At 45.8% G+C, this 21890-nt stretch overlaps 2 protein-coding genes across 3 annotated transcripts in view; one reads left to right on the top strand and one right to left on the bottom strand.

Moving 5' to 3' along the window:
• The window catches only part of LOC310840197 (17-beta-hydroxysteroid dehydrogenase type 6-like), a 257115-nt gene that overhangs the window by 222626 nt on the left and 12599 nt on the right, over positions 1-21890 (top strand). The gene's annotated exons all lie outside the window — the stretch shown is intronic.
• Positions 1354-21263, bottom strand: LOC310840199 (retinol dehydrogenase 7-like). Of its 2 annotated transcripts, none has more exons than XM_083729499.1 (5): positions 21077-21263; positions 20016-20337; positions 17929-18187; positions 3283-3440; positions 1354-2440 (listed from the first exon to the last, which is right to left on the bottom strand). In XM_083729499.1, the coding sequence occupies exons 2-5, from the start codon at positions 20326-20328 to the stop codon at positions 2223-2225; spliced, it is 948 nt and encodes a 315-aa protein (XP_083585625.1). In that variant the 5' UTR covers positions 20329-20337; positions 21077-21263; the 3' UTR covers positions 1354-2222. The 2 variants fall into 2 exon arrangements, with proteins under 2 accessions (XP_083585625.1, XP_083585626.1); XM_083729500.1 differs by lacking the exon at positions 21077-21263 and adding an exon at positions 20477-20588.

Here is a 21890-nt window from a genome sequence, read left to right as displayed (position 1 = left end):
AACCAGAAGATTCATGTTGAAGGGAGCAGCGGGTGTGTGGGTGTGAAAAGGAAAGACCACCAGGTTGATACTGCTGGTTCTCTAAATGCCTCACTGAAGAGAGGGACAAAAGGCTGGAAGGAGCCCCACTTCATTTTCATCTGTAACCTCTGGTACCTCTGCCCATTCCACTTGTTAGCGGGGACAAGGCAGGTCATTTTTAGGAAAGGAAAAGAACCATTTTGCTGGGCTCCGGGAATCTGTAGCCTTATTAGACTTTACCGACTGGTGGGGTCTGCGTTGCTCCTGGGAGGGAGAAAGGAAGTCAAATGACACCGAGGCTGATTCAGAGAAAGAGTTTATTCTGCTCTCCGGATAGCAGAAGGTACTGCGTGAATCGGTTCACCACAAGCACAAAAGCAAGAGAATTTGCATACAGTATATATATCCTCCAGGCACCCTCTCTCCCCTTCCCCAGGAATCCAGCCGTGTCAGCTTATACACATAAGTTGACATCCATGACCCGCCTCCAGCAGCTTGACTCCATCAGGTCAAAGGGAGCACCAGCGACGGCCACTGGAGACCCGGCCCAGGAACGTAGCTAGGGGGGTGCAGTGCATCTGGGCTTTGGCATCACTTGGGGCTCAGGCATGCTGCCCGTAAAAGCAAGCGCCGCCTGGGCTGGGCACACCTGTAGACCACACCTGGAGTATGGTATTGACAAGCTGGAACTGTAAACATTCTGTGATGATTCATATTTTTGAGATGGAGCCTTTTGAGATGTCTTCCCCACTTTACTTGGGAAGTGTATGTAGCTCAGGTTTGTGTGATTTTAGCACCCACCCCCAAGTTCACAGTGGAAGAGTCTCCCTTGGGAGGTTGTGGACTCTCCTTCCTTGGAGATTGTTAAGCAGAGGTTGGATGGACATTGTCATGGATGCTTGAGCTGAGATTCCTGCATTGCAGAGGGTTGGACTCCATGGCCCCTGGGGAACCAGCAGTGGAAGACAGAAGTGCCTGGCATGCTCTGGTCTATGGGGTCACGAAGAGTCGGACATGACTAAATGACTAAACAACAACAATTTAGTATGAAGTCCCATGTATTTTTTTCCTGGGTAAATGAATGGTAAAGCATTGCAGTTTCAGCTGCATCAGAGAATAGTTCAGAATAATAATAATAAATCACTTCTCCTTAAGGTACTGATGACCAAATCTGCCTCTCATTAGGATCCTAAAAGATGCAATTAGACTTGTTTTCCATCCACAGCTTGTTGGCTCATTTGGCAACTGTGTAATGCCCAATGGTTATGCCTCCCCAACAATCACCCAGCCCTGGTAATCCTTAGGCAGCAGCGAGTTCTTTGGATCTCAAACTTTTAGGCGGTAGAAGCAAGCTTTATTAACTACTAACATAATAAGCAAAGAAACAGCAACAGGTGCTAATATACAATTTAAGTACAGTCGTACCTTGGTTGCCAAACGCTTTGGAACTTGTACATTTCAGCTCCTGAACAATCAAAAACTGGAATGATTTTCAAACATCCGGTGCGGCTTCCGATTGGTTTCTGAACGTTTTGGAAGTCGAACGGACTTCCAGAACGGATTCCGTTCGACTTCCAAGGTACAACTGTATATGAAAGAATACTCAAAGATAAAGTTGTGAAGCTGGCTCAGCTATCCGTCAATTTTGACGGAGACATTCCAGAAACCGGTGACGGCACCCCTCTTCCTCAGGACAAAATATGCTTGGCACTTTACCCGGTCAGTCCAAACTGGAATATCGTTGGATTGCTGCAGTTGGGGCCTTTTATAGCGTCCTGGAGCAGCTTTCCACCATTTCTGTAGAAGGGGTTTATGCTCTCGTCCTTTCCCCCATCCACTTCTAAGGGCACCTCCTTCGATTTCACACTTTGAAGTCAGAGCATGAGTTCAAGGTAGCCCTCCACTCACATTCCTCCTTATCTCTGCAGCTGGTTCAAAGCAAGGACCCTCCCTTCTTTCCCATGCCAGCAGCTGCATCCCTTATCTCAGCCACCATATATAGAAATACAGTATAAGCTAAACTGAAAACAGGAACACCATCTACTGGCTTCCCCCCTGGAAATATAACTGTAAAGCTTTTTCTTCAAAGCAATTCATACTGCTTGCAAAAGTTTGTTTGTTGCATTTTCTATTTTGCATAAACAAGCATCCACAGATTGTTTGCTCATTTGGACAACTGTAAAGGGTTTCTTCAAAGCAATCTATACAGCTTGAGCAGGTTTGGGCTGAATGCAGCTCGCCACGAAGTCAACGATGGACGTTGGAAAGTAAGAGGCAGGAATGTACAAGAACTTTGCATCCCATCCTGCAGAGTAGCGAGTGCGAGGGGAGCAGGATGTCAGGGCATGTTCCATACAGTCAGTGACCAGGTGAAGCTTTCTGCTGGCAATGTTAACGGCATATTGGGCAATTTTGCAATCTGTGTGTGATAAATATGAAACAAAACAGAAGTTAGTGCTGTAAATGTAGGAGGTAACCTAAATCTTTTGGGAGCTGAATGGACTGGTTGGCGTCTAGATACCTCTCCCTAGAAGAACTAAATCAAAGCAGATGCATCTGGAACTATTTTGGAGGCTTCAAAACAGAACACATTCTCAAAAGATTTAAATCTACAATGGATGAACCTGTCCATTTCTCTCAGTTTCAATATCTCCAAAATCTTTCAGTTTGGTTCTCCTCATTTCAGTTTATGACTTTTGAAAGTCATCAGCATTTCAGTTTTTGCAATACAGTGGTACCTCGGTTTAAAAACTTAATCCGTTCCGGAAGCCTGTTCTTAAACCCAAACTGTTCTTAAACTGAGGCGTGCTGTCCCTAATGAGGCTTCCCACTGCCGGTGCCCTTCCACTGTTCGGATTCTGTTCTTAGACCAAGGTAAAGTTCTCAAACCAAGACACTATTTCCGGTTTTGTGGAATTTGTAAACCAAATGATTCTTAAACCGGTCTGTGCTTAAACTGAGGTACCACTGTATACAAATTTTGGCAAACATTATTTCCTTGCATAGTGAATTTTTTTTATTGTGATCAATTTGCTTAGTGCATTTTGGTATATTATGTACACATAGTTGTTCTGTACACATAGTTGTTCATAGTTGTCTTTGTACACATAGTTGGTCTGGAGAACTTGTTGCTAAATTTAGAGGAGTTTGAATTCCTAAGCAGAGCTATGTATTAGTTAATATATTGCTTCATGAATTGTGAATTGGGTATGTTTGCAGGAAAATGCAAACCATGCTGAAATCCCCTCCGCGTCTACTCACAGTTCTCCAAGTACTGTTCCCCATAGACTTCTTTGATGTCAGATGGCGCTTGGTTCCATACATTCTTTAAATTATCTACTGCTTGTTTGAACATGTTTGTTTGGAAACCACCAGGTTCAATAATGCTGACTTGGACTCCAAAAGGATGGAGCTCTCGCCTGAAATGCAGAGGAATAAAAGCAGAAACATCATTGCCTACTGAGTCATAGGTCAGGAATGCAGGTCAGGAACTTGGGTCCATGGATAGGAACACCTTTCTTTTTAAAAAAAAAAAAGAATTCCAAAAATTGAGGAGAAAGAAAAGATGGGAAATGCAGCTCCCCTGCCTTCTGCCCTCTTGCAGGAGCCAGGATACGCCCTACCCAGGAGAGGATTGTGTATGACACAGCACCAGTTGTATTAAGAGACAGTCATGAGGACATGCTTCAAAGTCTAGCTCAGGGGTTGTCAACCTGGTCCCTACCGCCCACTAGTGGGCGTTTCAGGATTCTAGGTGGGCGGCAGGGGATGCTATGGCACAAGCTGAATCCTCCTTCCATCCAGCACTGGTGGGCGGTAAGGAAATTTTACCATCAAGAAAGATGCATTGGTGGGCGGGAGGTATGAAAAGGTTGACTACCCCAGTCTAGCTCAGTGTTTCCCAACCGGTGTTCCGCGGCACACTAGTGTGCCGCGAGACTTTGCCTGGTGTGCCGTGGGAGGGAGGCGGGCTCCATGTGCTTAGAGCAACAGGCTGCCGCCCCAAGCCTCGCGCGCCCGACGGGAGCTCCTGCCGGGTGCGCAAGGCTTGCAGACACTCGCCCGAAGCACGGGGCACCCTCCGGAGGGCTCCGCGTGCTTCGGGCAACAGGCTGCCGCCCCAAGCCTCGCGCGCCCAGTGGGAGCTCCTGCCGGGCGCGCAGGGTTGCAGACACTCGCCCGAAGCACAGGGAGCCCTCCGTAGGGCTCCCTGTGCTTCGGGCAACAGGCTGCCGCCCCAAGCCTTGCGCGCCTGGCAGGAGCTCCTGCCCGGCGCGCAAGGCTTGCAGACACTCGCCCGAAGCACGGGGAGCCCTCCGTAGGGCTCCCTGTGCTTCGGGCAACAGGCTGCCGCCCCAAGCCTTGCTCGCCTGGCAGGAGCTCCTGCTGGGCGCGCAAGACTTGCAGACACTCGCCGGAAGCACGGGCAGCCCTCCGTAGGGCTCCCTGTGCTTCGGGCAACAGGCTGCCGCCCCAAGCCTTGCTCGCCTGGCAGGAGCTCCTGCCGGGCGCGCAAGACTTGCAGACACTCGCCGGAAGCACGGGCAGCCCTCCGTAGGGCTCCCTGTGCTTCGGGCAACAGGCTGCCGCCCCAAGCCTTGCGCGCCTGGCAGGAGCTCCTGCCGGGCGCGCAAGACTTGCAGACACTCGCCCGAAGCACGGGCAGCCCTCCGTAGGGCTCCCTGTGCTTCGGGCAACAGGCTGCCGCCCCAAGCCTTGCGCGCCTGGCAGGAGCTCCTGCCGGGCGCGCAGGGTTGCAGACACTCGCCCGAAGCACAGGGAGCCCTCCGTAGGGCTCCCTGTGCTTCGGGCAACAGGCTGCCGCCCCAAGCCTTGCGCGCCTGGCAGGAGCTCCTGCCGGGCGCGCAAGGCTTGCAGACACTCGCCCGAAGCACGGGGAGCCCTCCGTAGGGCTCCCTGTGCTTCGGGCAACAAGCTGCCGCCCCAAGCCTTGCGCGCCTGGCAGGAGCTCCTGCCGGGCGCGCAGGGTTGCAGACACTCGCCGGAAGCACGGGCAGCCCTCCGTAGGGCTCCCTGTGCTTCGGGCAACAGGCTGCCGCCCCAAGCCTTGCGCGCCTGGCAGGAGCTCCTGCCGGGCGCGCAAGGCTTGCAGACACTCGCCCGAAGCACGGGGAGCCCTCCGTAGGGCTCCCTGTGCTTCGGGCAACAAGCTGCCGCCCCAAGCCTTGCGCGCCTGGCAGGAGCTCCTGCCGGGCGCGCAGGGTTGCAGACACTCGCCCGAAGCACGGGCAGCCCTCCGTAGGGCTCCCTGTGCTTCGGGCAACAGGCTGCCGCCCCAAGCCTTGCGCGCCTGGCAGGAGCTCCTGCCGGGCGCGCAGGGTTGCAGACACTCGCCGGAAGCACGGGGAGCCCTCCGTAGGGCTCCCTGTGCTTCGGGCAACAGGCTGCCGCCCCAAGCGGCATATAGTCAATATAGGCACAGAGTTAATTTTTTAAACATTTTCTAATGGTGGTGTGCCTCGAGATTTTTTTCATGAAACAAGTGTGCCTTTGCCCAAAAAAGGTTGGAAAACACTGGTCTAGCTGATACATCAAATGCCTTCCTGAAGGGAGACCTTAACCAAGTGGGGGGAAATTGCTGCAGAGAGCAAGGAGCCTTTTCTGCCAGGGCTGCTTCCCACCCTCCTCCCTGCAGCCTCTGCCATCTCTGCCCAGTCTTCTTGTTAAGAGGGAAAAGGTCACTTGCATCAAAGGAAGAAGACCCTGTTCTTTGGGTTCTGGGACCCCGTGTTCTAAAAAAAGGAACAATTAAGGGTTTTTACCAAACCTCCTTTGTGCAGAAGAAGATTACAGTGCAAACAACCCTGAGAAGATGCCACACAGAATTTCTCTCCAAATGCTACACATTCAAGGCTTAGTTGTCAGCATCCATGTATCCCTCCCTCCCTCTCTCTCTCTCTCTCTCTCTCTCTCTCTCTCTCTCTCTAGTTTATTAATTTTATGATAACAAAAAAACAACAACACTCATCACACTCAAAAATTTAAACCATAAAACTTGATTGACTTCCCTCCACTCCCCCTCCTGGTTCCATTATTTTATACAGATTCATGCATATCCATCAAATCTTATATTCTTAATCCCATTTTAAAACCTTATTCATCTTATTACAAGTGACTTTTAGAAGTTCAACTAATGTAGAAACCTATACACAAAGCTTACAAAGTATTCATTAAACATTACCCCCTTTCTTTCTTGGGTTTCAAATTATCTAATATGTCCTGCATGGTTCATTAATTTATTTTGCCAATATTCTTTATTTTCTTTGGCGGTGGCTTCTTCCTCCTGCAGTGGTACCTCGGGTTACAAACGCCTCAGGTTACAAACGCTTCAGGTTACAAACTCCGCTAACCTGGAAGAGTTACCTCGAGTTGAGAACTTTGCCCCAGGATGAGAACGGAAATCGTGTGCTGGTGGCGCAGAGGCCCCATTAGCGAAAGCACGCCTCTAGTTAAGAACAGTTTCAGGTTAAGAACGGACCTCTGGAACAAATTAAGTTCGTAACTAGAGGAACTGGCGTCCACTCTCCAGTGCAGGAACAGAGTCTTCTGCTCAATAAATCCATTACGTCCCGTGCCTTCCAAAATCATAGCATCTGTTTTTTTAACAAAAAACATTTTCCACATTCTTTTCAAATCTTTCTATGTCACTTCCCAGGCCTTCTTAATAACTTTACATTGCCAGCCCATATAGTAGCCTCCCATACTTTTTGCCCTCCCTTCCTGTTTTGTCTCCATCACAGTCAAATCCTCCCAAATCCATTCACACAAGGTGCCATTTTTGTCGTGGACCACCCTTACTTTCCCTTGCATTTTCCTCCAACCTCCCACCTCAGCCCTTCCCACCTCGGTGGTTTGTACATTCACCACTTTAAATTGTCTCACAGCCTCTGAGAGTAAATCAGTATTTTCCACGGTCTGTCCGCCATATCACAGAAACCTGGATCTTGGCATCCATGCATCTCAAGAGAGAATGGAGTGTTAACAGTGACCTCCCTGCTACGTGAGCCTGGGCAGTGCATATGTGCAGATAACTGCTCAGTCCCACACCTTGATAATTAAGTGGTATGTAAATAGTTGGAAAAAGCACACACTTTTCAACATGGTAATCAACATTTCTATAAAGCATGTTGGGCCCGAACTGAAGATTTATTGCTTTTCCGTCCAGCTTACGCTTCCATTGCACCAGCTTTTCAAGTGCAGCCCCGGGAGAAAGCAATTAGCAGATGCACAGCTTTGGTCCGTGTGAGAAAGACATAAAATCAAGTCCAGACAGCTTCTCTATTCTAGAAGGATTTGAAGCCTCCCTGCTGAGCAGATTGACAGCAAATGCTATATCTGTTCTGTTCCACTGGACAAATACAGCAAACTTCCTAGAGCTGACTGAAAGACTTCTACTTGCTGACTATCCTTTACAAAACTAGTCTCCATAGGACTTCTTACTCCTGCACAATCATTCATCCTGAATTTCTGATACAGTTGCTCAATTTTGCCTTTCTGGCTGAGCAAGAAACTTCCATCTTGTGCCCTGACAATATCTACGCCTAGATACGTCTTGACAGCTCCAAGCTGCTTGAGCCTGAACCGTTTAGCAAGCTCCCTAGCAAACTTTTCTGCCTGTTTACCTGTCTCTGAGAAGTACAGCAAATCATCTACAAAAATCTGCACAAATTCCTGTGTTGCACCTGATCCTTTCAGATAAAGGCAACTGTCAGCAACACTTCTTCTGAAACCTAACTCTTCCAAGGCTTCATTCAGGCACATATTCCAGTTTCTGGCAGATTGACGTAACCCATAGATGGATTTGTGCAATCGCCACACAATGCCTTGCCTCATGATCTCAAACCCTGGAGGAGGAAGCATGTACAGCTCCTCCTGGAGATCTAAGTTCAGGTAGGCAACATCCACATCAAAGTGGTTTACCCGCCAACCTCTCTGTGCCACGACAGATAGAAGCATCCTAAGCATCTCGCATCTTGAGGTGGGCAAATACACCTCCGTGAAGTGAATTCCCTTCCTTTGAGTGAATCCACGAGCCACTAATCTAGCTTTATACTGTGGTTCTCCAGCATCAGTGGGTTTAAGGCGATAAACCCATCTGCAACTCACAGCTTGTTTGCCCGGTGGCAACTCTGTGAGCGAGAACACACCTAGATTTTCCATGGATCTCATCTCCTTGTGCATTGCCTCATGCCACTTGCTGGCTTCTTCTTCTTCTTTTTTATAAAATATTTATTATGATTTTACGGGGGGAAAACACATAGATACATACCACAAATAAGAGGAAACAAACATAGCCAAAAATACAAAAAAGATACACAGAAAAGGTCAACAAAAAATCATCAAAAAAACGATAATAAAACACATAAAGAAGAAAAAATCCAACTTTTAGCTTTATACTTATTTAACTCTGTTTCTTGACTTCTTCACATCTCCCTTTTTTGTGTTCCCATTTACCCAATCAAATTCAGCAAATTGTTACCCTCTTTCAAATCTCATTGTCAATTATATAGTTCAACCTATTATGTCTCCAATCCTTCTTCACTTTTTAGTTCAATCTTACCTATTCCTTATAACTTAGTCACTTATACCATATTATTTAAGTTTGACATAATATAACTCTAATCTTTCACCTTTTTTTCTAATTCATCTTTGCATACTCCTTCTAACTTTGTCACTAATGCCATGTTGTTTTAAAATCCAACATCATTTTAACATTCATAAATTTTGCAGTGTTTCTGCAAGTAGTCTTTAAACTTCTTCCAATCCTCTTCCACCAACTCTTCTCCCAGGTCTCGGATTCTGCCAGTCATTTCTGCCATCTCCATATAGTCTATTACTTGCATCTGCCATTCTTCCAGAGTGGGTAAATCTTGTGTCTTCCAATGTTTTGCGATGAGTATTCTTGCTGCTGTTGTTGCATACATAAAAAATGTTCTATCTTTCTTTGGCACCAATTGGCCGACCATGCCCAAGAGAAAGGCCTCTGGTTTCTTAAGGAAAGTATATTTAAATACCTTTTTCAGTTCATTATAGATCATTTCCCAGAAAGCCTTAATCTTTGGGCATGTCCACCAAAGGTGAAAGAATGTACCCTCAGTTTCTTTACATTTCCAACATTTATTATCAGGCAATTGATAAATTTTTGCAAGCTTGACTGGGGTCATGTACCACCTGTAAATCATTTTCATAACATTCTCTCTTAGGGCATTACATGCCGTGAATTTCATACCGGTGATCCACAACTGTTCCCAGTCAGCAAACATAATATTATGACCAATGTCTTGTGCCCATTTAATCATAGCTGATTTAACCGTTTCATCCTGTGTATTCCATTTTAACAGCAAGTTATACATTCTTGATAGTATCTTAGTTTTAGGTTCTAACAGTTCTGTTTCCAATTTTGATCTCTCCACCTGGAAGCCCATTTTTTTGTCCAAATTATAGGCCTCTCTTATTTGATGATAGTGCAACCAGTCTCACACTTTATCTTTTAATTTCTCAAAACTCTGCAATTTCAATTTATCTCCTTCTTGTTCTAATATCTCCCAATATTTCGGCCATTTGGCCTCCATATTGAGTCTTTTCAAAGCCTTTGCTTCCATAGGTGACAGCCACCTTGAGGTCTTGTTTTCCAATAGAGCTTTGTATCTTATCCAGACATTAAACAATGCTTTCCTGACAATATGATTTTTAAATGCTTTATGCGCTTTAACCTTGTCGTACCACAGATATGCATGCCACCCAAAAACATTGTTAAAACCTTCTAAATCTAAAATGTCAGTGTTCTCAAGAAGCAGCCATTCTTTCAACCAGCAAAATGCTGCTGATTCGTAGTAAAGTTTGAAGTCTGGCAGGGCAAACCCACCTCTTTCCTTTGCGTCAGTTAATATTTTAAATTTTATTCTGGGCTTTTTGCCCTGCCAGACAAATCTAGAAATATCTCTCTGCCACTTCTTGAAACAATCCATCTTATCCACAATCTGCAATGTTTGGAACAAAAATAACATTTTTGGCAACACATTCATCTTTATAGCTGCAATTCGACCCAACAAGGAAAGCTTCAATTTTGACCATATTTCTAAATCTTTTTTTACTTCTGACCAGCATTTCTCATAATTATCTTTAAATAGGTTCAATTTTTTTGCTGTCATGTTAATCCCCAAATATTTCACTTTCTTGACCACAGTCAACCCTGTCTCATTCTGAAACCTTTCTTTTTCAGTCAGTGTTAAGTTTTTCTCTAATACCTTAGTTTTTGACTTGTTCAATTTAAATCCTGCCACATGACCAAACTCTTGAATCAATTCTAATACCCTTTTTGTACTAGACTCTGGCTCCTGTAATGTCAAAACCAAATCATCTGCAAAAGCTTTCAGTTTATATTGTTTGGCTCCGACCTGGATACCTTCAATCAAGCGGTCCCTTCTAGTCATGTTCAGCAAAACCTCCAGGACCGAAATAAAAAGTAATGGGGAGATAGGGCAGCCCTGCCGTGTTCCTTTTTCTATCTTAAATTCTTCTGTCACCACGTTGTTAACTATCAATTTAGCCTTTTGTTCTGAATAAATTGCACTTATACCATTTTCAAAACTTTGTCCCACCCCCATTCCCTGAAGATTTTTCTTCATAAAATTCCAAGAAATATTGTCAAAGGCCTTTTCCGCATCAATAAAAATTAAAACTGCTTTTGTATTAATATTTTCTTGTAGTTTCTCCAAAATGTTAATTATATTTCTCGTGTTGTCAGACAAATGTCTACCTGGGAGAAAGCCAGCTTGGTCCTTATGTATCTCTTCAACTAATACCTTTTTTAGTCTGTTAGCCAGTATATTGGCAAAAAAATTGTAATCCACATTTAATAATGATATGAGGCGGTAATTCTTAAGTTGTGTCTTTTCAGACTCAGTTTTCGGTATAAGTGTGATAAAAGCTTCTTTCCACGACTCAGGCGTCTTCCTCCCCTCCATAATTTCATTGCAAACCTCCTTTAGCGGTTGAATTAAATAGTCTTTCAAAGTTCTGTAATACTTGGAGGTTTACCCATCCGGCCCTGGAGATTTGCCCAATTGCATATTCTGAATGGCACCTTCAATCTCTTGTTCTGTGATTCTCTGTTTCAACATTGTCTTATTTTCCTGGGAGATTTTTTGTAATCCATTTGTTCTTAAAAATTGGTCTATGTCAGTCTCTTTCTGAGGCCCTTGTGTATACAGTTGTTTAAAGTATCTCTGGAAGCACCTTCTAATCTCCACTGGATTCTGGATATCTTTTCCTTCTATCTCTAGATTTGTAATAGTGTTTAACTTCTGTCTTTTTTTCAACTGCCAAGCTAGCAGTTTTCCACATTTATTAGCCGATTCAAATGTCTTTTGCCTCATCTGTTTAATTTTCCATTCCACTTCTTGATTTATCAATTTCATATATTGTACTTGATATAACTTAATTTCTCTCAGAATCTCTTGCGATTTTGGTTTCAATCTTAGTTTCTTCTCCCCTTCCTTTATTTTTCATTTTGAGTCCTCTTTTTTACTGCATTCTGTTGGATAAGAAACCCTCTCATAACCGCTTTGCCTGCGTCCCAGATTACTCTTTTTTCCACCGTGGTTCTCAGATTTACTTCAAAATAATCTCTGTGTCTTTTGGGCCTTCTTAATAATCTCTTGGTCCCTTAATAAGGTGTCATTCATCTTCCATCTAAAGGAACCGGTTGATATCAGTTTCATTTCCATCTTTACAGCATTATGGTCGGAGCAAGTTTTTGGGCAGATTTCCACCTTTTTTATCTTGGGTGCCAGAAATCTAGTTGTCCATATTTGGTCAATTCTAGTCCATGTCAATTTGGCCTCAGAAAAGAATGTACCTTCTCTTTCTAGGGGGTTCTTGGTTCTCCAAATATCAATTAAATCCATATTGTCAGTCAGTTCAAAAAAGGTTTTTGGTAGCCTGCCCTCTTTTGTTACAGTCTGTTTCTGTGCCTTGTCCATGTTCGTAGATACCACTTCATTCATATCTCCCATCATAATGATGTTGTTGTAATCCATATAATCCAACATTGTCTCATGCAACTTTTTATAAAACTCCTATTTCCCCTCATTTGGTGCATATATTCCTAGGATCAAAAATTTTTCTCCTTGGGTTTGGATTTCAATTGCCAAGATTCTCCCTTGTTCATCTTTAAAAATAAATTTCGGTGACAGGCTTTCTTTTGCATAAATGACCACTCCTCTCTTTTTGACCTTGTCCGATGCAATAAACTCCTGGCCCAATCTTTTATTGATCAAAACTTTCCTGTGTAGCCTAATCACATGTGTTTCCTGTAAACAAATTAAGTCCAATTGTTCCTTTTTTAATAAATGAAAGACTTTCCTCCTTCTCTGGGGAATTTAGACCACAAATATTCCAGCTTAATAGTTGCAGAGACATGATGTTGTACTTCTATTTCCCTCCTACTGCTCCCAAAAGTTCTTCCTCCTTTGACGGTGGTATCACTTTCCCTGGTTGATCAGATCCCAAAGGTGCTAGTATTGAGCCTAATACTCCAGATCTTAAGGCTCTCAATTCTTCCTCAGACTCTTTTTGAAGGTCTTTTCCATGGTCACTCAAATTTTTTTCCTTGTCTTCAACTGATCTTATTAAGTAAAGATGGAAAATTCCCCCAGTAGATGCACAGTCTCAATATTCCTCTAGAGGGACACTGTAACTATCTTCAAAGTTACAGTTTGCAAGTCTTTTCCAACTTTCCAAAGTGTCCCTTTCAAACTAGTAACAATTGCAAATCTTTAGAAGACCTTCAAAAACCTTCAAATTTTTTGCAGAAGCAATCAAACCAAAGTTACTATGTTTATGAATAATGCGAGTTTCAATGTAGCAGTTCAATGCGAGTTCCAATGTAACAGTCCAAAACAGCCTGACAACTCTAAAGAACCTGGCAGCCCATTACCGGGAGTTCAATAATTTTTATAAATCCACAGATGAAAGGGTAGCAGTCATATTTGTCCTCTTCCCCCTCACTTTACTTGGGGGGAGGTTCTTCTCTTAGATGCTTGGATTTAAGCTTTTTACAGTTCCGCTTTCCACCACATTAGAGTTGATAGTCTTTGCTTTGAAGTGTTAAACAAAGCCGGAAGACGGACTTCCTGGTTGCGCCTTCCCGGTTCAGTGCCAAATTAAGCTTTATTTTCTTTAGATCCCAAATTCATAAATCTTCACCTACTCACAGGTAGTTGTTTATCAGCCGAATAGTCCCAGAAAAAAGGTCAGCGCTCTCCAGCAACAGCTTTGCGGTTTCCCCCCTTGGAAAGAGCGATCGACTCACAGCACCGCGCCAACCCCGTTACGCTCCGGAACCCCTTGCGAGGTCCCTTCACAGTTTCGGGGAGCGCTGATGGTGCCCGCTGAGTCCCACGGTCGCAGGCTCCTTCTGCCTGTGATTTCTTCACAAGGGTCTCCCCTTCGCCGTAGCGGACGACCCGTTTCCGTAGAGCTTCCCCTTCCAGATCAGAAAGAGACCGCCATTGCCATTGGCGCCGCCTCCGGAAGTCCTCGCTGGCTTCTTCCTGAGGCAAATTCTGAATATCCTCAAAGGATTCAGGTTCACACCTGGCTACACCCACCCAGACACCTGTAGCTTCAAAACGATCTGGAGGCTTCCCCTTGGTTAACCTCGCTGACCTCCTCAGTGTGAACCCTGGTGTTCCTTCTGACTCACTGGGTCCTACTAAATCATCCTCAACTTCAGTGTCTTCCCCCTCTGACCTGCTGCGCCTTTTGGGCCTTACAGCTGGTCCAGCAGGTGAGGAAGGCTCACTCTTTGCCTCAGACTTGACAGTTGCTGGAAGAGGTGTTCTAGGTTCCCCCCTCTGAGGGATCCTGAGCTGTCCCTGCCTTGGACTCTGTTCCTGTGGTGGACCCCGTTGCTCTGGATTTCGGTCCCCAGCAACAAGTTCCTCTTCCTCCTCACCATCTGAGTCATAGAACTGCTGCAAAAGCACGTCTGGATTAGCATGAAGACGTGACCAACCAGCCTGTTCATAGAACTCAGCACTATTGCTGATCACCAACCTTGACTGGTTTCCACTTGGGTACACAAACCGCCAGGCTTTGAGCCAGGCTCATACCCCACAAAGATCATTTTCTTGGATCTTGGCTCACCTTTCTTGCGTAGAGCCTTTGGAATAAGAACCCAGGCCTCACAACCAAACACACGAAGGTAGTGCATCTTGGGCTTCTTACCATGTAGCAGGAAATAGGGTGTGTTCCCTACACTTGAGTTGTACACTCTGTTCTGCGTAAACACCACAAATCTCCAGGCTTCAGACCAAAACTTTTGGGGTAGCCCTGATTCCCATAAAATGGACGACACTGCTTCCTGAATCGTCCTATTCTTCCCTTCCACGATTTCATTCTGCTGTGGACTGTAGGGGGCGGTCAATCGGTGGCTAATCCCCTTCTCCCTAAAGAAATCCTGCAAAGCAGAACCAGTGAACTCTGAACCCCTGTCACTTTGGAAGTTCTTAACTTTGGTGGAGAAGGTCACTTCAACCGCAGTGATCCAATCCCTGATCAACCCAGCCGCCTCCCCTTTAGTACGCATAGCAAAAGTCCACTAATTCCAAGAAAAATCGTCAATTAAGAGAAGAGAGAATTTTGACCCACCCAATGACTCAGCTGACATCGGATCACACAAATCTGCATGAATTAACTCAAAAGATTGAGTGGTCTTTCTCTCTGACTTAGGATAAGAGCATGTCACAATCTTGGACTGTTTACAAGCATGACAATCCAAGAATTTGTCACAAGCCTTAAATTTGCACCTTTCTGTCAGTTCAGGTGCCTTTTTGACATAACTCCAATTCAGATGAGCAAATCTGCGGGGCCAGATATGTGGGCAACCATCATGGGGCACTACATTCACACATTGCCCCTTTGCATCTTCGGTGTCATCCTCAGCAGAAAGCAGCATCTCTATAAGAAAAAAAATTGCCTTTGGACTGTACTGAGTACAGCTGTTCACCATTCCTGTAAAACACACACTGGTTACCTGCAAAAGACACACAGAAATTGTCAGCAATTAAATCAGACACGCTTAGCAAACAATTAGCTAAACATGGCACCACAAAAGCTTGGATTTCATGTTTAAGAAAGGAACAATAAAGTGTCCCGGCCTGTGTTTTTTGACTCCTATCAGCAAGCGTCACAAATCTGTCAGTTTTTACTGTCCTGCAATTTCGCAAAAGATCAGGAGAGGGCACTAGAGTGTTTGTCGCTCCTGAGTCTATGGCGACAGTGAGGGTTTCTGGTTGTTGACATTCCTGAGAATTGCCATGGCAATGCTTTCCCTCTCATTGCCCCCCTGACTGGGGTCTGCAGATGTCCTCTGCAGCTGTCACGGCAACAGTCTCCCCCCGGCTGGGGGACTTGCCCATGGCCTTCACAGCTTCCGTAGATGCAGCTCTCTCTGTTCCCATAGAGACTGGACTTCTCCCGATGTTCTCACGCTGCACCAACTCTGTTATCAGCAGCTCTTCCAGATGGGCAACCTTGGAAACTCTAGTAGCACAAAGCTTCCCACAGCTAGGCTCCGGCTCAGGACGAAAACAACACTTGGAAGCTTTTGGAGAAAGAGGCTTCTCAGAGCTTTCACTGCTGACTGCCCGCCCACTGCTGGCAGGGCTTTTGCCCTCACCCCCTCTGCTGGGCGCAGGGCTCCCGGTACTTAGCCTCTCCCCTGGCTCCTCACACAGATGTGTTGCAGCATCCAAACAGCTCTCAGGCACAGCAACAGCACCACCAGCAGCAACAGGAATAGCAACAGTCCCTTCACTTCCCCTTGGGGGCTTAAGGCTCCTCTCAGCTTTTGAAGAGCTCTCAAGGGTCTGGCCAGTGCCATCATGGCTCTCTGCCGCCTCTGGTGCAACTCCAGCCACTTCCTGGCCCTTGCCTCCCACTCCAGCTCCACAAGCTTTTAGGAGGGATTCCCAAGCGACCCTTGGCTCATTGGCACCCTGTAGGACTGGCAAAAGACAAGCCTCGACGCTTTCGGCCAGAATTCTGAGCACACGCTGTTTCAGCTCAGTTTGAACTGCAGCTTCCTCAGCCATTGCATTCCCAACTTCGGGCTGTGGGGGTTGCACCAAGTGCCACAGCTGCTCCCCCACTAGCAGGTACTCCATTGCAATAGACCATTCCAGCCAATTTTGGCCACTCAGTCTCTGACACGGCATATTAAACCCAAAGACCTGTCCCTGGGGATGGGCCATTCTTTCCCCTTCCCTTCTGTCGGCTAGAGTAGCTTGAATACTCACTCTTCTGCTAAACCGGGCATTCCGGAAAGCCTTGGCTCCGTTGTTCCCCTCCGTCAGCAAACTCAGATCTGCCTTTGAAGCCTCTGGCAGTAGATCAAGCTGACCTGCAGGCTTTTAAGTTATGTTCTTTCTCACACTCTTGGCGTGGTTCCATAACCTGAAGATTTATTACTTTTCCGTCCAGCTTACGCTTCCGTTGCACCAGCTTTTCAAGTGCAGCCCCGGGAGAAAGCAATTAGCAGATGCACAGTTTTGGTCCGTGTGAGAAAGACATTAAATCAAGTCCAGACAGCTTCTCTATTCTAGAAGCATTTTATTAAGCAAAAACAGCATATTTACAGGCCATCAGTATCCAGCTCCATTTTCTCTGACTCCTTTCTTCCTCGGAGCAGCGACCGACTGAAAAACGAAAGCACTTCTCACAGCACAACAAAGAGCTGTGACGTAACATCCTGGCAGACTTCCCGTGGAAGCCCTTCCCTCAGACGTGAGACACAGAAAGGTTAACCCTTTACCACCACACTCTACACGAACTATTCTAAGGAAAACAGGAGGGCATCCATAGCATGTTCACCATTAATGAGAAGGTCTTGGACTGAGAGCCACACATCCAATTGTGGGCTTGTGATTTGAAAAGTTTGGTTCAAGGCCAGATGTGGGCATGGCCTGTGCCTGGATACATTCTTTTTTTCTTTTGTTTTAAAAAAGTTTTTATTATTAAAATAATTCAGCATTAATACACACATATTGCGAATATACAAGCATACAAACATACATTTCATACAATCCTTAAAAATGTTCAAACATACCTACACTCAATCCCACAGATAATTCCTTTTTCCATCACCATCCACCACCCCTCACCCTCCCTTAGTGTTAGACTTCCAATCTACTCAATTGCAATTTCTATCCACTTCTGTTACTTTCTTTCACACACCTTTAACCTAATCTCAGGCTTCTTTTTCTATTACACGTTGTTATCCATCTTATTTAGTATTTCAGTATTTAAAACGGAACTTGTTTATTCTAATAGGAGTCCTGATTTTTCAATATGGTTTTGCAAGTATCCTTTAGACACCTTCCAGTCCCTGCCTATCTTCTCTTTTGAGATCCTTCCTGGATACATTCATCTCAAGTTGTGCGAGTCTTGGGCAAAGCCCTGGACAGCTGCCATATTTCCCAGCTCTTTCTTCCCTGCAGCCCACTTTCCCCAGATTTGGCAACTAAACCAGGAGGACTCGCATCAGCCACTTCCAGCCTGGCAAGTGGTTAGGGAGTGTGGCAGATGTTGCACTAAAGTAGAAGAAGAAGAAGAGTTTGGATTTGATATCCCGCCTTTCACTCCCTTTAAGGAGTCTCAAAGCGGCTAACATTCTCCTTTCCCTTCCTCCCCCACAACAAACACTCTGTGAGGTGAGTGGGGCTGAGAGACTTCAGAGAAGTGTGACTGGCCCAAGGTCACCCAGCAGCTGCATGTGGAGGAGCGGAGACGCGAACCCGGTTACCCAGGATTACGAGACTACCGCTCTTAACCACTACACCACACTGGCAAAAGAAGACATTAAAGAGCTGTTGTTTTTACCTCAGGCTGTCAGAGAAGGCTTCCACACCAAACTTGGATGGGCAGTAACCACCTCCATAGATTACCAGGCGTCCCATCGAACTGGACACATTGACCACTCTCCCTCTGGTTCTCCTCACCAGAGGCACCATGTGTAGTGTCACATCAATCATCCCAAGAAGGTTGACATTGATCACCTTTGCAAAGTCATCTTTGGTCAGCCATTCGTTGGGACCTGATGGTAGAGCTGTGCCTGCGTTGTTCACCAAGCCCCAAAGCCCTGTGAGAAAGAACAGATGTTTTTCCTATTAGCAACCATAACCTACATGAATTTAGCTGCATCTCTCACTGGATTTAGTGTAACTGGAGGGAGGGAGTTAGGGGAAGGGGGAGAGAAAGAGAGAGAAATGGAAAGTGGACAGGCAGGAGAGAGGCAGCAGCTCTGGTAGAGATGGGAGGTGTTATTCTAAAGCAGCAATGCTGCAGCAAGCAAAGGCTCTAGCAGCTCAGTCTGCTGCTTGTGGCTGGAAAGCCAAACAGGAAGTATGTGACTGTTGCCATGAAAACGAAGGGGCAGTCCATTCTCCTTATTGAGCACAGGATGTGAGCTCAGGATGTGTCATATGACCTGTACAGGATGTACATGGGTGGAGTTTGGAGTTTCTCTCTGTTTGTTGAAGAGAGCAGACATCTTTTACTGTATGGCTGCTAAAGACAGGAATAAAAGCATGTAGTTACATTTCTGTCTGTGTCTGATTCCCCTCCCTGGGGATATGCAGGGAGCAGGGAGGAGGAGAAGCAGATGGTGTGTTTTTCTCACAGCCTGAGGAAAATCGCCGGAACGGACCTCGTATGTTTTTCCTGCCGGGAGTCGCCGGAGGGAGGTCAAAGGAATTCAGCCGGTGCCTGAACAGATAGGCACATACCTCTGACCGGGCCAGAATTTCAACAGGAGGGAGGAGCTGAGCTCAGCAGAAGAGGAGGAGGGGGAAAGAACGCAAGGCAGACATAAGGGACAACTGACTTTCGGGGTTGGTGTGTTCTGCAACAAGCACACAGAGTGCAATGAAATTGAGTGTTTGGGGGGAGGGGAGGCTCGGTTAATTTCATCGTACACAGGTTGTACATTGACCATAAAGGTATTATTATTATTATTATTATTATTATTATTATTATTATTATGCAGCATTTCCCCTTAAAATAAGGGACAATCTTCTATTACAAGGGACAAGTGGAAACCCCACCAAGACACACCGGTCACCTGGCCAAGCTGCTTCTGCGAACCCTCCTTGTGGGTGGGCAGAGGTGAGGGCAGACTACTCCAGGCTTGACTACTGTAATTCGCTCTATGCGGGGCTGCCCTTGAAGCTATCCCAGAAACTCCAGCGGGTGCAGAATGCTGCAGCGAGGCTCCTCACGGGGTCTCTGCCATGGGAGCATATTCACCCAGTGCTTTTCAAGCTGCACTGGCTCCCGGTGGAGTACAGGGTCAGATTTAAGGTGCTGCTTTTGACCTTTAAAGCCCTTCACGGCCTAGGACCCTCGTACCTACGGGACCGCCTCTCCCGGTATGCCCCACGGAGAGCCTCAAGGTCCATAAATAGCAACACCCTAGTGGTCCCGGGCCCTAAGGAAGTTAGATTGGCTTCAACCAGAGCCAGGGCCTTTTCAGCACTGGCCCCGGCCTGGTGGAACGCTCTGCCTCATGAGACCAGGGCCCTGCAGGATCTGATTTCTTTCCGCAGGGCCTGTAAGACAGAGTTGTTCCGCCTGGCCTTTGGCTTGGAATCAATTTGATTCGCTCTCTCCCTCTCTCTTTTTTTTTCTTTTCCTTCTCCTCCTGCGATGAGGCTACATTTTAATATTTTAATGTTCCATTATTTTAATGTTGTATTTTATTTTTGTTTTTAAGTTGTAATCATTCATCTTGTTTTTATTATTGCTTGTAAGCCGCTCTGAGCCTTGGCTGGGGAGGGCGGGGTATAAATAAAAAATTATTATTATTATTATTATTATTATTATTATTATTATTATTATTAGTATTATTATTTCTAATCCCCCGTCCCACCAATAGCACAAGAGGCAGCACAAGGAAGGTCAAGAGTCACCTTTGCTTCCAATGCACCCTTTCACCCACTCCGTCGCGGCCGCCACACTCTCCTTACTGGTGACATCCAGAATGGTGGTTTTCAAGCGCTCTGAGGTGACCTTGCCCAGCTGCTCTGCCCCTTTCTGCGTGAGACAGGCTGCCAGCACCCGCAGGCCCCGGGCATCCAGCTGCCTGGCAAGTAGGTTTCCAAAGCCAGAGTCACACCCCGTGATGAAGACATATTTCTCCGTCAGGTTCTCCACCGTCTGTCTCTCCTGGTACCATCGGCGAAGGAAGTAAAGCCCCAGCAGGGCAGCCAGGTAGAGCCACATGGCTGGAACCTGCAGGGAAAAAGAATTCAAGCATTAGGAAGCATACACATTCAAGCATTAGGAAGAATTCAAGAATCCAAGCATTAGGAAGCATACTTGGAGGGGCAAAAGTCGAATCCCTACTCCACCACAGAGCTCAGCGGGAGACCTTTTATGTTGCCACTGCTGAATTTCGCCTCCCTTGCAGTGTTGTTGACGGAAAGGAGAATTTTTGCATGGTGCAATGAGCTGCTTGGAGCAGAGGCAGGTTAAAGAAAAACAGGTCAGGAAAGCTGATCAGAAGATAACCTAATGACTTGCATGTACCTTTTAAAGTTCTGAACTTTTTCTGGAAATGTTTCTCGGCCTTTAAAGGGTGCCCAGGAAGAAGAAATTCGGGAAGTGAAGTTTCCTCTCTCCCCCAGCCTGAAGCTTGAGAAAAGTGTCACCTACTGAATATTAGCTTGAAAGAAAGTTGTTATAAGGACATGTTAGTGGAGACAGGAAGTTACTATCATGTATAATTGAAAAGGGAAGATTCAGGTAGGTAGCCGTGTGGGTCTCACACAGTCAAAATAAAAAATAAAAAATTGTTCAGTAGCTCCTTATAGACCAACTAGGTTTGTTCTGGTATAAACTTCCATGTGTCTGCACACTTCTTCAGATACATATACACAAAAAAGCTTATACCAAAACAAACTTAGTTGGTCTATAAGGTGCTGCTGGACAATTTTTATTTTATTTTATTTTGGAAAGGGAAGAGACAGACCTGCAGCTGGTTAGAGGAAAGGCTCTCAGCTTCAGTTGTGCGGCAGGAGAAGCAGTGCTTCCTTCTCCGGTTTACAGTTGCTCCTTATCTCCCTGCTGCTGTTTTTCATACTCCACTGGCTGCAACAGGAGCTCCTCCCTTCTGGCAAGGATTGACGAAACTTAACTGCCTTCTTTAAATTAATTGTGAAATCTGTTGGTGAGGGAATGTATGGATAGAGCAGATAAATCAGGAAGAAAGCCTGGGGTTGAGAGTATCTTTCTTGTGGAAGCACATCCCTCCCGCTGATAGAAAGATGGGCAGAATGCTTGCAAAATTACATTTCACCTAGAGTAGGAAGGGTGAGGCTGGACCCGGCCAGCTTGCTTTGGTGCATGAATTCTAGTACATATATAGAGAAAGACTCCACAAATGACTTATATATATATATATATATATATATGCTTTCGTAGATATATGCTTTCGTAGATTTTCACGGGTACAGGAATGCAGGTTTTGGTGTCCTCGGGTGTCTTCCCGTGTAAAAGTTGGGGTGTCTAGGCGACGTTTCGACGAGGTCTCACTCGTCATCTTCAGGCTGGTGCTTTCGGCTTCTTGTTACTGGAACAGAGCTCTGTTCCAGTAACAAGAAGCCGAAAGCACCAGCCTGAAGATGACGAGTGAGACCTCGTCGAAACGTCGCCTAGACACCCCAACTTTTACACGGGAAGACACCCGAGGACACCAAAACCTGCATATATATATATATATATACACTCTCCACCCTCCCCGGCCAAGACTGGGCTCAAGGCGGCTAACATCAGGTATAAAAACA

Source organism: Podarcis gaigeae (genome assembly GCF_964106915.1).
Source record: "Podarcis gaigeae genome assembly, chromosome: 2".
NCBI classification, from domain to species: domain Eukaryota; kingdom Metazoa; phylum Chordata; class Lepidosauria; order Squamata; family Lacertidae; genus Podarcis; species Podarcis gaigeae.
Note: the sequence above shows the minus strand (reverse complement) of the source record. Positions and strands in the feature narration are given on the sequence as shown.

Excerpts from the sequence above, each read along its gene's own strand:
- LOC310840199 (XM_083729499.1), bottom strand. The coding sequence starts at position 20,328 with ATGTGGCTCTACCTGGCTGCCCTGCTGGGGCTTTACTTCCTTCGCCGA. Across the intron at positions 3,441-17,928 it reads GCCTTCTCTGACAGCCTGAG|GCGAGAGCTCCATCCTTTTG; the intron begins GTAAAAACAACA and ends TCTGCATTTCAG. Across the intron at positions 2,441-3,282 it reads GGAACAGTACTTGGAGAACT|ATTGCAAAATTGCCCAATAT; the intron begins GTGAGTAGACGC and ends TATCACACACAG.